A 15,323-nucleotide genomic window follows, 5' to 3' on the forward strand; every position below is an offset into this window, starting at 1 on the left:
CTTTCTTTTTTTTTTTTTTTTTTTTTTTTTTTTTATATTACATTTTCATATTTTTGTTCTATCAAAACGTCAAAATTCATACATTCATGTAAGAATTTCTTTTCGAATTTTTTTTTTTTTTCTGTCATTAAATTATTTAATTTTATGGCGTTGTCATATTTCTATTAAAATGAATATATATATATATATATATATATATATATATATTTATTTATTTATTTTAAATTTACTTCTTTTAGGAGTTTTTTCTTTTCTTGTAGCATGGCATCTTTATTCTATCAAGTCAAGGATTACATATGAATTATATAATATATATATATATATATATATATATATATATATATGTGTATATATAATACAAGATATAAATTACATTTAATCAACATCATATATATATATATATATATATTTCTACCTTTGTTGTGTTTATTTCTTTAATGAAGCCTTCCAATTGTTTCATTAAGGTTTCTATTTTTTCTCTTTTTATATTAACTGCTCTTAATATTTCAGATTTATTTTCTTCATTTATTAAAAGAGAATATATAGATATACAATATAATTCATGTATGATTATAAGTTTGTGCATGTTACGTCTACATAAAAAAAAAAAAAAAAAAGATACAATATGAAATAATAAATACTGTCTTGTAATAACCATGTTATATATATATATAAATATTTATATATAAGATTTCAAAAAAAAAAAAAAAAAAAAAAAAAGGTCCCTTTATTTTCTTTATGTATTTGTTTTTATTTGAATTACTTTTGCTTATGTAATATTTTCAATTTTTTGTTAAATTCTTCACATTTTTCATTTATTTGAAATCTGAAAAAAAAAAAAAAATAATAACATAAATAGTTACAAATAATATATGAATATATATATATATATATATATATATATATATAACAATCAACAGATATGCGTTTCCTTTTTTTTTTTTTTTTATTTTCTAATTAACATGTAATTTTTTATGTCCATTAATTTATTTATGATAACGTTTTTTTTCATTTCATAAATTTCTAAACGTTCTTTATTAAGATTGGGGTTTGTGATTTTTATCGTTTCTTCATTTTGAAACATATTACTAAGTTGAAGAAATATATATAAATATGTACATATATATATATATATATATATATGTATGTATTTTTTTTTTTTTTTTTTTTTTTATGTTACGTGGATGGAGATTTGTCCATGTCGTGCTTCAAATTACAATATTGTGTACATGTATTGACATGAATATTTTCTTTTTCTTCATTTATATCTTTTTTTGTTTGAATGTTTAATTTGTTTAATTGTATTTTTAATAAAAGGTCTTTTTTTATAGCGTCTGGCATATTGTATGTTCCCTGTTTGTCAGACCATGGATGATTTTTTATAAATAATTTCATATTCATATAATAAGAAAAATTGTAGTTCATATATTTTTCTACGTCTTGTAAGGATGTTTTAAGTTTATTTATTAAGAAATTAATTTCCTTGAGGCAATGGTCTTTTTCTTCTTTTAGATTTTCAAAATCATTTTGAAACTTTTTTTTTTTCTAAATCAAAAATGTGATTCGAGTGGTATATATATTAAAAAGATATAATAAAATATATACATACATACACACACATACATACACATATATATATATATATATATATATATTTTAACCTGATCTATTAATATTTTTAAAATATAACACTGGAGCCTCTTCCTAGAGTTTGTAAAAATTTCATATGGAGTATAAAGGAGATAGTTCCATCTTAAGTCATCTAGATCTCCTTGTAAAGGATTTACATTAAATAAGTTTGCATATAGAAAATTTAAATTAATATAAGTACATGGATTATAATGATGAAAATAAAGAGAAGAGAAGTCTTGAAGATATCTATCAATATAATCACTGTAATCTTTGAGATAAAATAATGTATTGTTCTTATCTATGTTGTGTAAAAAAAAAAATTCTTTTATTTGTAAAAATCGTAAACATTTTATTTTGTCTGCATAAAGAGATACACATAAATTATAAGATGATAAATTAATTTTTGAATTAGATAAATGATTTGATTTGTTGGATGTATATGATATATAATTATGAAATTTATTTTTATTTTTATTTTGATTATTATAAAAATTTACAACATATAGATTATTTTTAAATGAACATAAAAAATCGATTTTATTTAATATAGAACATTTTTTTTGTAATTTATTAATAATATATAATTTTTGTTTTTTTCTTTTTTTAAATTGTTTTTTTATCTTTTTATATTCATAAACTAGTATATCTTCTTCATTTATATATTTTTTATCAAAAAAAAATGTACGTCTATCTATTTTCATATATTCATTTTTATAATTTGTTTTTATTAAATCTTTAAGTTGTTTTCTTAGATGGATAATTTTTTTTTCGTGTTTTTTCCTTTTTTCATATATTTCTTGTAGATAATATTTATTTTGATATATGTCCAAGCATTTCTTTAAAGATATATTTTCTAAACAATTATCTTTCATATAAGTAAATATAATTGTTTCGTTGTCAAAAAAATAATTAGTATTTTTATTATGAGGAATATAATTTTTATCTTTAAATATATATTGTTTTTCTTCATTTTGAATATCTATATTTAATATATGCTTTGATTCTATTTCTTTATTATTAATATTGTGATTATTATTTTGTGGTTCTAAACATTTTGAACTTTCTACATTTTTTAATAATGTGTTATTATTTAATGTGTCATAATATGTCGTTGGGTTCTTATTCATGTCAATATTATTTATATCTATATTGTATTTCACTTTATTATTTTCTATATGTTCTATATGTTCTATATTTTCTATATTTTCTATATGTTCTATATTTTTTTTGTCCATATATATAACATCTTCAAAGAAGGTTCTTTTCTTTTTATCTTTATAATTTTTTGATAAATTATTTTTTATTTTAAAAAATACAATATTCATATTTTTTATCAAAGTATCATTTATATAATTCGTTGTGTCATTATTTTCTATTATCCACTTTGAAAGATGAAAAGAGATATGTTTCTTAAAACTGGTTGTAACATTAATTATATTTTCTTCAACACATTGTATATTATATGTTTCATTTTTTTGTTCACTTTTTATTAACGTAGACCTGTGTAATATAGTATGATTACTCTCCTCTTGTTTGTTATTTTGTTCATCTTCTTTTAAATTATTTCTTAAAAGAAGGAAATTTTTTTTTCTGATCAAAAATAAATCATACATATTATTATTTCCAAGTTTATTATTACTTGTGATGATCAAAGGATAATAATATTGTATATTATTATTTATATAAGGAATATATTTAATATTTATATATGAGTTTATTTTAAGAGGATAATCAACAGAATTAAAGGATATACAAATGAATATATTATTTGATGTTATAATATCTATAAATGTTAGTTCTGATGTATGTATTCTTTCATTTATATATTTTAATTCTCCATTCTTAATTTTCAAAATAAATGATTTCTTTTTATCAACTAGCAATTCAAATAAAGACCTACAAATAAATACATCATCATCATTATTATTATTATTAATATTATTATTATTATTATTATTATTAATATTATTATGTCGGGTATTATTTTTTTTTTTATTATTTTTTTCTTCTTCTTCCTTAGACTTAATACCCTCATTTATACTCCCTTCATGTTTTTCCTCTTTTATTATATTATCATTAAATTCGATTGCATTTTTTAATTTTTTTCTTTTTAAAAAAAAAAATCGTTGCATTATATGTTGCACATTATGATGTATTGAATTATTTATTTTTAATCCACCCTCTTCTTTTATGTTACATGTATATTTTTGTTTTTCTTTTTTTTTCTTCATTTTATAAACAAAACGTTCTTCGCATTTATGTGGAATAAAAAAATCACAAGGGGCCTCATTAGAGGACATATTATTAAAAATATCTTTAATATAATAAAAATGAATATTCCACTTAGAATAAACAATATTTTTATTTTTGATTTTATAGAAAAAAATATTTCTTTTATATAAAGGATAGGATTTATCATAATCATCTTGGAAAATTGGTATTTCATTATTTTGATTCTGCTTAAAATTTTTATGACTTTTATTATAATTAATGTGGTTTTTATTATTATCATTAATATTATTGTTAATGTGGTTTTTATTATTATCATTAATATTATTGTTAATGTGGTTTTTATTATTATCATTATTATTGTTATTGTTTTTGTTGCTCTTTTTTTTTTTTTTGTTGTTCTCTTTGAGTGAGATATACATTTTAATTTCCTCGTCTCTGGGGAGGTCAAAAAAGAACACATAAAAATAAGACACACATATATCTGAACATAGTAAACACATATAATCGTTATTTAAAGTTTTATATAAAGAAAAATTATATAAGATATAATTAGAAGATTTGTTCTGTCTTATCATATTGATGTTATATTTATTTTTTATATTATTTGAAGATAGAATATTTGTATGATGTATTTGTTTAAATAAAATATACATATCTATATTTTGTAATAGATAAATAAAGAATTTTTTATGAGATGTAGAATATATTAAAAAGAATAATATGAAATATTTGTATACATAAAAATAACCATTGAACATATATTCATTTAATTTATTAAAAAAACTATATTGTATATATAAATTTTTTTTTTTTTTTAAATTATAATCTATTTGTTCATGTCTTAAATAACTAAAATTCTGTAACTTATCATATAATAGAATTTTCTGTCTTGTAATATTTATAAAATAAAAAGATCCATCATTTAATGATAAAAATATACATGTGCAATTATCTAACATAGAAAATATATTAAATGATTCAATTTTTTTGTTTGTATTTATAATATTTAAATTATTATTTTTGAAAGAATAATTTTTTATTATATGTTTCTTATCCATATAATATATATCATGTTCATTTATTATTTTTATATCTATTATTTTATTTATATTCTTATAATAACATATATAAAAATTAGATAATTCTAAAAAATCATATATTTTCTCATCATCATTTTTTATAGTATAATATAATAAACCATTATCTAATAAAATAAATAAATATTTAGATATTATATAAAAACAATTTATATTATTTAAAATATATTTATGTAAATTTATTATAGAAACAAACTCTAATAAATTTATAACATTCTCATCATCATAATTGAAATAATTAAATTTTTTCTTTTTCTTTTTTTTTAAAAAATTCAAGAGAGAAAATAATATATTATCATCATCACTATTATAAATTCTTTTTTTTTCTATATAAGGATTTATATATACATTTTCTTTTTCACAACAATCATATTGATTGTGATCCACATTATTTGTATTATCTTGTTTGATCCTCTTCTTATTATTATTATCACCTATAAGATTCAAATGAAAATATTTATTATAAACACTTAAACTTCTTGCACTTAACATATTTTTTAATTCATCTTTTTTTATATCACTCTCTTCATAAAATATACTATAATCATTGTTTGATAATTTATTTTCTAACGTTTTTATTTCTCTTAATATATTATCTAAAGTTATTTCATAGTTATTCGTATCATTTTTTCTTTTCCTTTTATTAATATCAAAAAATTTATTCTTCTTATTCTTCTTATTATTATTATTATAATCCATAAGGAAGTCATCATTTGTATGTATATCAACATTTCCTTGTTCATCATCTTTTATATTTCTCTGATCATTTTTTTTTATGTATATATATTTATGTCTTTTTCTGAATAAATATTTTGCATCTATATAATTACCTTCAGTGGTGTGTATCTGAGATGAAAACGTTCAAAGTGGACACATTTAAATAAATAAATAAAAATATATATATATATATATATATATATATATACATACATACATTCTTTATATATTTTATCTCTTACTTTTAATTACCTTTTTAAAAACAGCCAACGGAATTTCAGAATAACGAATTTTAAAACATATGATTTCTCTTGTCTTAAATGATATATACAAATTTTTTGATTTATAAAAAAAAGATGTAATACTTGAATAATTATTAATGCATTTATAATAATATACGTTTCTACAAGGGTTTTCAAAATTTAAAAATATTAATTCATTGTTTAAAAAATAAATTAAAAATATATAATTATCTATCCATGTTGTAGTAATAATAGGACTATTAAAATAAAGTTCTTTTATAATAAATAAATTTTTTAAATCAACATTTTTTTTATTCATAATAATATATACAATACTTTTATGTGATAACAATATTATTATATTTTCATCATATGGACATATTATCATTTTTTTTAATGATAAGGTTATATTTGAAATGTGTATTTTTTTTAAATCTGGTTCTTTTTTTTTTAATATGGAATAAATATAAATGTAATATTGTATGTTCTCATGATTATTTAAGGGCGTATTATAATTTTCTTTTTCTTCACTGATATATTTATTGGTATGTTTATTGGTATGTTTACTGGTATGTTTACTGGTATGTTCATTTATTTTTTCATTTATATGTTCATTTATTTCTTCATTTATTTCTTCATTTACTTCTTCATTGATATCTTTTATTTCCAGGTGCCCCTTTTTTTTCTCAATTTTTTTGTCTGCTTTTTTTTTTTTTTTTTCCTTCTTGGCTTCACATATAACATTAACATTATTCTCTCCCTTCACTGGAAGAAGTACTTGATCAAGTGTTTGTTTACATGTCAGGTCACTTTGATTTAATATTTTACTTTTGATTTGATTATTTATATTTATATTTATATTATTATTTATATTTATGTATTTTTTTTTATTTATGTATTTTTTTTTATTTATAATTTTATTTTTATTTTTTATTTTTTTTTTTATCAAGACAAAAATATTATTATTCATACATGTCATAGATTTTATTTCTCCTTTTAGCGTTTTAATAAAATTAGTGTTAAGAACTTGGAAATTATTATTTTCAAAAGATAAGGAACATAAAATATTATGTTCATGTTTATTTATAATTAAAAATAAATTATGATATATTTTATTTGTAACAAAAGTTTTTATGTAGCATGTCTCATTAACAGTTTTATGGTTTTCATTTTGTATTAATCTTATATCTATTGTCATATCTGTATTACCACTTTCTTCTTTTTTTTCATATTTATTTTTTATTTCATTAAAATAATATTGTGGCACATAATATTCATCTTCTGAACAAGTAATATAAAGATATTTTTTTTCATTGTTTATTAAATTCATAAAACATAAATATCCATCTTTTAAAAAACAAAATATGTCATCACTTATAAAATGGAAAGGAAGAGAACAGTTATATGTAGAGTTCCTCATTAGTAGTTTATACAAACCAGTTAAAACAAAGGAATATATAATATATATATATATAAATTAATAAATAATATAATCAAGGTGACAGGTGAAAATAAATCAATGGAAAGAAAATATCAACCAAAAAAATATAAAAAAATAAAATAATATAATATAATATAATATAACCAGATGAAATGTTATCATATATATGTATATATCTTATATTCAAGAAAATTATATATCATAAAAATTATATATAACAATTTCAACTTGTATATAGAATAATAAATATGAAATTATAATTATTCTACAAGAAGGTATGTAGGAAATTTTATACCTACATATATGGGCATAAACATTTTTATTTTATTTTATTTTTTAATATTGAATTAAGACGCTATATCATTTTAAACATTATACATATATATATATATATATATTTATATTATGTACATTTTTTTTTTTTATATTTTTATTATTTTTTTTTTTTTTTGGAATATGGTAAATGGGAAAATTTTAACCTTCATTTTGTGTTAACACTTTGGAAATATAAAATTAGAAATATGAATTTAATAAAATAATATAAACTTTTAAATATATAAATAAAAATATATATATATATATATATATATATTTAATATATATTATGTTATCTTATTTGTTTACATTAATAAATATGTATATTTATATTTAATAAAAAAAAAATAATAAATTTTAATATATCATTTTTTTTATTAATACTTGTATAACACATATAATATATATATATATATATAATATGTGAGTATGAAATATTATACCCTCTATATATATTTCATTATATGTAGATAATAATATATTTATATGTGAAATTTTATGATAGGATTCCCTTTAATTTTCTTCATATTATAAATATATATATAATATATATGTATATATATTTAAGTTATGAAAAAAAAACAAAATTAAAATAAATTAAATGAAATAATATATATATATATATATATATATATATATATATATCATTGTAGCAAATATTATATTATATTATATTTTTTCAATTCCTATCCTATATATATATATATATATATATTTATTTATTTATTTATATATTTGTTTATATAAACAAATAATTATATATTTAAAAAGAAATATATTGTAATTTTTTTTTTTTTCCATAAAATAAGTTATATATATATATTATAACTCATATATTTTAATTATAACATGTATTTGTATCTTTCCCTGTTTATAAAATTTATATGAACAATGTTATAGGGAAAATATCCCGTTCTACAATAATATAAAGTTTTTATATATTTATATGAATAAATATTAACATATATATATATATATATATATATGTATGTTCTCATTAGTAAGAAAAATATTTTAATTTAAAAAAAAAAAAAAAAAAAAAAAAAAAAATGACTTTTCTAAGTAGCCCTTCAACAAATCATATGATAACAAATTTGACAAAAAGAACAAATGAATTTCAATCAAAAATAGATGGCATGTTAAATAATATAAGCACGGAAAGTTTACCTTTCCAAAAAAAATCTTTTATGTGTTGTGTTAACTGTTTTGATACTTACAATACAGACTTTGAAACAATAGGGAAATGTGTAAATAACTGTCAAAAAGGAACTGAGCATTTTGTTCAGGTGGTTCAAAATGAAATGCAAAATTTACAGAATAATTTACAATCATGTCAACAAGTAGGAAAAAAATAAATAATAAATAAATAAAAAATAAATAATAAATAAATAATAAATAAATAAAACATAAATTGAGTAAATAAAATTTTTTGTGTATATATTTTATATTATACGTTGTATTTACAAATATGCAAAATAATATACATGTGTTGATTAACATAAGGATAAATACATCTACATATATCTGCACATATATATAAATATATATATATATATATATATATATTTTTTTTGTCTCATTTTTAGTCGTGCTTTTATAAATACTCGCCAAACTATGCCAAGAGCAATTCCAACATCGACGGTCCAACCATAGAAAAAGAAATGGAAACATGTGTAGTGAAATGTTTTGACAAACACGAACCAATGTTACCAGAAATATCTGACAGACTGCATAAAACATTAAAGGAAGAAATGAAATAAATCAGAAAAACTTTATATCTACATATATATATATATATATATATATAACGACATATATGAAATGAATATTTCATAATATATTATATAATTAAATATTAATAACGTAATGTAAAAGTTTCATACCCTTTTTTAATTCAGACGTTTGGTATATACATATATATGTATGTGTATCTTTTATTTTTTATTTTTTTTATTTTTTTTTATTTTTGTAACTTTTTTGAATATTTATTATTTTAACCACTTGTTATCTTTCTTTAAACTAATATTCTTTATATCTTATTTATTCTTCGGAGAAAAAAAAAAAAATAAAATATAATTTTTATTATAAGTCCTATAGCTTATTTTTTATTTTAATAATAGCGACGAAGTTGTAATTATTATATATCCATTATATGTAAAATCAATTATACAATTTTAAAATTTTAAACATAAAAAGAGATTTTTTTTTTTTTTCTCTCTCAAGGGTTATACTACTCATGAATAAATATCTCTGTTAAGTGTTTAAAAGTATATATAATAATATATATTTAATATTTTAATTATTTGTGTGTTAAATAATAAATACGACAACTATACACAGACATGAATATAAATAATAAATAAATAAATAAATAAATAAATATATATATATATATATATATATATATATATATATGTTCATCTATATACTTTTTTTTTTTTTTTTTTTTTTTTTTTTTTTTTTTTTTTTTTTTTTTTTTTTTTTTGTTTTTTTTTATGGTGGAAAATAAACTATGTAATTATTCTTTAAGAAGTAGGATAGAAAGTATTTTTAAAGGATACAATAATCTGATTGATTCAAATGAAGAGTTAATACAAAATAGTGATGTTGAAAGGGATTGTAAGACAGAGTCTTGTTTAAATAAAGAAAACTACACGAATAAAAATGAAGAATGTATTCGTATTAAAAGAAAAATATTTAAGAGTGATAACATGTCCATTTTTATTAAAGGAAGAAAATATTTATTTATTGAAAATTACACATCAGTAATATATGAAAAATGTGAAGATAAATTGAACATAATTTTGGCTAATAAATATTTAGAACGAGGTATCATAGAAGTTCAATTAAAAGGAAATGTAACATTTATTATTCCTTGTTGTTTAAATAAAAATATCTTAAGTTGCTTTTTGCCACAACTGGAAAGAGGATTATATCATTTATTTTTTTTTTTTAATAAAGAAAGAATGTTTATAAAATTGTTAAGACCTGGATCTGAATTAAGTGATGATATAAAATCTATACCACTTCATGTCATAGAAATAACCGATTTTAGTCATGGTTTCAAAAAAAATAAAATTACAGATAAAAATAAACAATATATAATAAATAGTACACATAATAATTTTTATACAAATAAAGAACTTATAAAATTATATAATGATATTTACAACAATTATAATAATATATATAATGATGAATATAAAAGAAATAATAAAATTAGTCTACAAAATAATTTTTATCTTTACAATAATAATGAAGAACATTTTTATAACTTTCTTAATTGTTACAAAGATCAATTTATAGATCATTCTTCTTTTACAACAAAAATAAGAAATTCTTATCAACATAATAAGAATACAATAATAAAAGAAAAAGAAAATAACACTATTGTAGATATAAATAATATGAACTTTATTTCACAATTACACCTGGAAAAACATGTAGCTCAAAGTAGAATCCCTATTTTATATAAACGATTATTGTATGATAATTGTATATATGAAAATAAAATGGTCATTATGCATTTCCACACCAAAATATTTGAATATAATCCTTTCAATATCTTATCAACACATATCTTTACAAAAAGTGAAATAGAAAAAGATGGATATATCATTTTTGCCTTTAATATAATACCTATAACACTTAATCCAAACAAAAATAAAATCAAATATAATAATTCTTATCATAATCAAAATATTTATAAAAAAATTAATTATTCATCAAATATTCTGAACAGTTCAGGTGAAAAAAATGAAGAAATTGGAAATAGCTATTTGAGTACTTTATTCATTTTAAATTCGGATGAAAGAAATTGTGTAGATATAAGATTATGGAAATATATAAAAACTGTTGAATGTAACAAAAACGATATATCGAATAATTTTTATTTATCTAAAAATAATTATAAAAATGTCGTATGTCCAATATCACCTCAATTAATTAATAATAAAAATATATTTAAGAGATATTCTGAGGGATTAAAAATATCTGACAAGGTCAGCATATTTTTTGAAGATTGGAATGAAGACATATTGCCTGTTCAGAAATTTGTTAATTCGATTGAATATGACATACCTTATAAAAAGTTAAATGAATTATCTAATTATGTTGAGAATATAAATGGGGACATTTTATTATTTAATGATCTTAAAGAAAACGGCAAATATGATAGTATGTGTGATGAAAATATAAAAAGTCAGGATGAAAGTATAAATGATTATCAGTATAATAATAATTTAACTGAGGTTATAACAAACACATCAATGAATCAAAATAATTTCTACATTAAGGATATAGAAAAAAAAGAAATCAAACATAAAGACAAAATGAACAAAATATCAATAAACTATCTATTAAATAATTTTGTGTCCTTTGTTTTAATAATCGATGAAAAAATATACCACAGTGTTACTCCTATAAATAAATTCATTTTATTATTTATAATTAATTATTGGATGAACTTTGTGGAAAAATAAAGCGATTAGACAATTGTTCCTTTTTCTTTTTGTGATAAAATATATATATATATATATATATATATGTATATATATATGTATTTATTTTTGATTAGAATTTTTTTTTTTTTTTTTTTTTTTAAATTAATATAAATTTATGACACATAAAAAAAAAAAAAAATATGTATGAAATGAAAAAATAACATGAAAAAAAAAACAAATAAATAAATATATTAATTATATATCAAATAAAAACTATATATATATATGTATTTATTTTTGATTAGAATTTTTTTTTTTTTTTTTTTTTTTTTTTTAAATTAATATAAATTTATGACACATAAAAAAAAAAAAAAATATATATGAAATGAAATGAAAAAATAACATGAAAAAAAAAACAAATAAATAAATATATTAATTATATATCAAATAAAAACTTATGAGGTTACTACTAATGTGATACATAAAAAGAATAATCTAATTATATTATATACCACAATAATATGCAAAATAAGCATCCACATGGCTTAATATAAATGCATAACATCTATATATATATATATATATATATATATATATATATATATTTATATATTTAAATATATAGGTGAGGAAAAGAATTTTTTTTTTTTTTTTTTTTTTTTTTTTTTTTTTTTATAAATTGGCTAATAAAAATTGTTTTGAAAAAAAAGCATACACAAATCATTTAATTCTTCTTGATCTATTTTATTTTCAAAAATTAAATAATCTTCTGCTTTTTTTATATTAGGCATTTCAGAGGAAGGAATTAAATCAGGTTTGTATAATTTAATAGCCACAGCAATGACACAATTAATAGATTCATAAATAACTTTTTTGAAAGGAATTAAAGGTTTATGAAATAAGAATGTTCGACAAATATTCACTATAATCGATGAAATACAATTAATATATGTAGGCATATTTTGAGATATATTGTGTATAAATTCATTTCTTCTTTTTCGTTCTTCTTCAATTATTCCTTTAGGTATAATAAGTTCATTTTTTTTAAAAAAATGAACTGTATATTTTGAATTGGTGTTTGTAAATATATCCCACAAAACAACATATAAAGATAAATTTTCATATAAATGTCCATTGTTTGTGCTATATATATATTTATTTTCATTCATTTTTATGATCTTATTAGAAATATGTTTTTTATATTCTGATTCTTCATCCATAAAATGGTCATATGATAAATCATCATATGTTGATACATCATCTTCTAATTCGTTAAAATGTTCATATTCATGTTTATCGTTATCGTATAATTTTATATTTAAGGACATATCACTCTTAAAAGTTTGTATATATTCTTCTCTTATTTTTTCTTTTTTTTCCATTAATAAAGCTTGTAATTTTATATCATCTGTTTCTTCATTAAAATAATGGTCTGCTTCCTTTGTTTTTTCATTAATATAATGGTCTGCTTCCTTTGTTTTTTCATTAATATAATGGTCTGCTTCCTTTGTTTTTTCATTAATATAATGGTCTGCTTCCTTTGTTTTTTCATTAATATAATGGTCTGCTTCCTTTGTTTTTTCATATTCTTCTTCATTTATGGTTATTTCATCCTTAAAATGAACACATGAGGTATCTTCATTTGTATGATTATCATCATTTGTATTAATCTCATCGTTCCTTTTATCTTCAATTTGACTACCTTTTATCTTATAGTCATTTGAATTATTCAACAAGCGTATTCTTTTCCCCTTTTCAGCATGATTGTGTTTTTTATTAATTTCATTCATTTTTTGTGAAGCAAAATTTATAAAATTTTCTTTTTGATTATCATACAAAAACTCTACCATTTTTGATTCATCTAATTTAGATAATTCATATAGATTATATAATGAATATTTTTGATAAAGATTTAATTTTGTTTCCATATTTCCGTTATTTTGTTCTTTTAGTTCGTTATCTTTATTTTGTTGTATTTCTTTCTTTGATTCCTTTTGTTCAATTTTTATCTCTTCTATTATTTTCGTTACATTTTTTTCTTGTTCCTTTTCTGTGTGCTCATTTAATGATGATACATTAACATCCTGATCAGATTTATTTAATATGGATTCTTTATTATTATTTGTAGTGTTCGAATTATTTATAAGTTTATCTTCTTTTTCGATATTATGTTTTTCATATTTATTATCTTTGGATATGTAATGTTCCAATGTATCGTCTAGTTCTTTTATCAATTTATATTTTAAATGATCACTTGTATAGTTATAGTGATCTGTATCTAAAGAACTAAATTTATTTGCCCCATGATATTTTTTTTTTTTCTTTTTGCCTGTCTCTTTAAATTTTTTTTTTTTTTTTTTGTCATGTGTTTTTTTAAGTTCCACGGAAGAATCGTGTATAGAATAAGAATTGATATTATCTTCTTTATTATATTGATATAATTTTATATTTCCATTAAAACAAACATTTTTTTGGTTTGTTTTTTGTGTATTTTCTTGGTTGTCCTTAATATTTTTTAAAATGGATTTTTTGTGTTCCATATTTTTATCTTTATTATTTATTAATATATATTTACATTTGTCTTTTTTTTTTACGATATAACATGTATCTTTATTATTTTCTTCTATGAATACTTGTTTTTTATGATGAAAATTTTCTTTTATTTTAATATTTGTAGCATGATTATATATTTTATTTTTTTTTTTTTTTTTTTCTTTAATTTTATTTGTTTCATTCATTTTGATTATATTATTATCTGTTTGTTGTATATATACAGATTCATTGTTTATATTTGTTTTTATTTTATAAATTTTATTAGATTCTATACGATATTTATTAATATTATTTATTAGATAAGTTAAATTATACAATTTAAAGAATGGAAAGAAGGTTAAAAACATTATATGAATTAACTGTGCTTTTTTTTTATAATTAATTTCTTCTTTACTATTTTTATTATTTTGAATAATATGTTTTAATAACCCTAAATTAAAATTCATACAATTCGTTGAACAAAATAAATCATAATATTCTCTTAAATATATTTTCTTATTTTTTGTGTCAATTTTATATTTACTATTATTAATATTATTTAAAAATATATTATCACATGCATAAAAACCACATTTATTATAACTTCTTCTATTAATACATATATCAATTAAATCACATTTTGAGAAATATAAAATAAGGATATTATTTATAA

The 15,323-nt window shown here is 18.1% G+C and overlaps 4 protein-coding genes across 4 annotated transcripts in view; 2 read left to right on the plus strand and 2 right to left on the minus strand.

Moving 5' to 3' along the window:
- The window catches only part of PGSY75_0213600 (hypothetical protein), a gene marked incomplete at both ends in the record, with an annotated part of 8,585 nt that extends 1,245 nt beyond the window's left edge, over window positions 1-7,340 (minus strand). Inside the window, 8 exons of the mRNA XM_018783800.1 lie at window positions 42-161; window positions 231-275; window positions 416-593; window positions 764-826; window positions 963-1,088; window positions 1,181-1,545; window positions 1,662-5,807; window positions 5,931-7,340. Of these exons, the coding sequence (XP_018643790.1) occupies window positions 42-161; window positions 231-275; window positions 416-593; window positions 764-826; window positions 963-1,088; window positions 1,181-1,545; window positions 1,662-5,807; window positions 5,931-7,340 (6,453 nt within the window). The remainder of the gene's footprint in view (window positions 1-41; window positions 162-230; window positions 276-415; window positions 594-763; window positions 827-962; window positions 1,089-1,180; window positions 1,546-1,661; window positions 5,808-5,930) is intronic.
- A 1,385-nt stretch (window positions 7,341-8,725) lies between these two features.
- Window positions 8,726-9,436, plus strand: PGSY75_0213700 (conserved protein, unknown function; the record flags this gene model as incomplete). Its single annotated transcript, XM_018783801.1, has 2 exons — window positions 8,726-9,016; window positions 9,263-9,436. The coding sequence occupies 2 exons, from the start codon at window positions 8,726-8,728 to the stop codon at window positions 9,434-9,436; spliced, it is 465 nt and encodes a 154-aa protein (XP_018643791.1).
- A 735-nt stretch (window positions 9,437-10,171) lies between these two features.
- PGSY75_0213800 (hypothetical protein) lies at window positions 10,172-12,157 on the plus strand (the record flags this gene model as incomplete). Its single annotated transcript, XM_018783802.1, has 1 exon — window positions 10,172-12,157. The coding sequence occupies one exon, from the start codon at window positions 10,172-10,174 to the stop codon at window positions 12,155-12,157; it is 1,986 nt and encodes a 661-aa protein (XP_018643792.1).
- A 644-nt stretch (window positions 12,158-12,801) lies between these two features.
- PGSY75_0213900 (hypothetical protein) overlaps window positions 12,802-15,323 on the minus strand; it is a gene marked incomplete at both ends in the record, with an annotated part of 3,081 nt that continues 559 nt past the window's right edge. Inside the window, one exon of the mRNA XM_018783803.1 lies at window positions 12,802-15,323. This exon is cut by the window's right edge and continues 559 nt beyond it. Within this exon, the coding sequence (XP_018643793.1) occupies window positions 12,802-15,323 (2,522 nt within the window).

The sequence above is a fragment of the Plasmodium gaboni genome, chromosome 2 (assembly GCF_001602025.1).
Source record: "Plasmodium gaboni strain SY75 chromosome 2, whole genome shotgun sequence".
NCBI classification, from domain to species: domain Eukaryota; phylum Apicomplexa; class Aconoidasida; order Haemosporida; family Plasmodiidae; genus Plasmodium; species Plasmodium gaboni.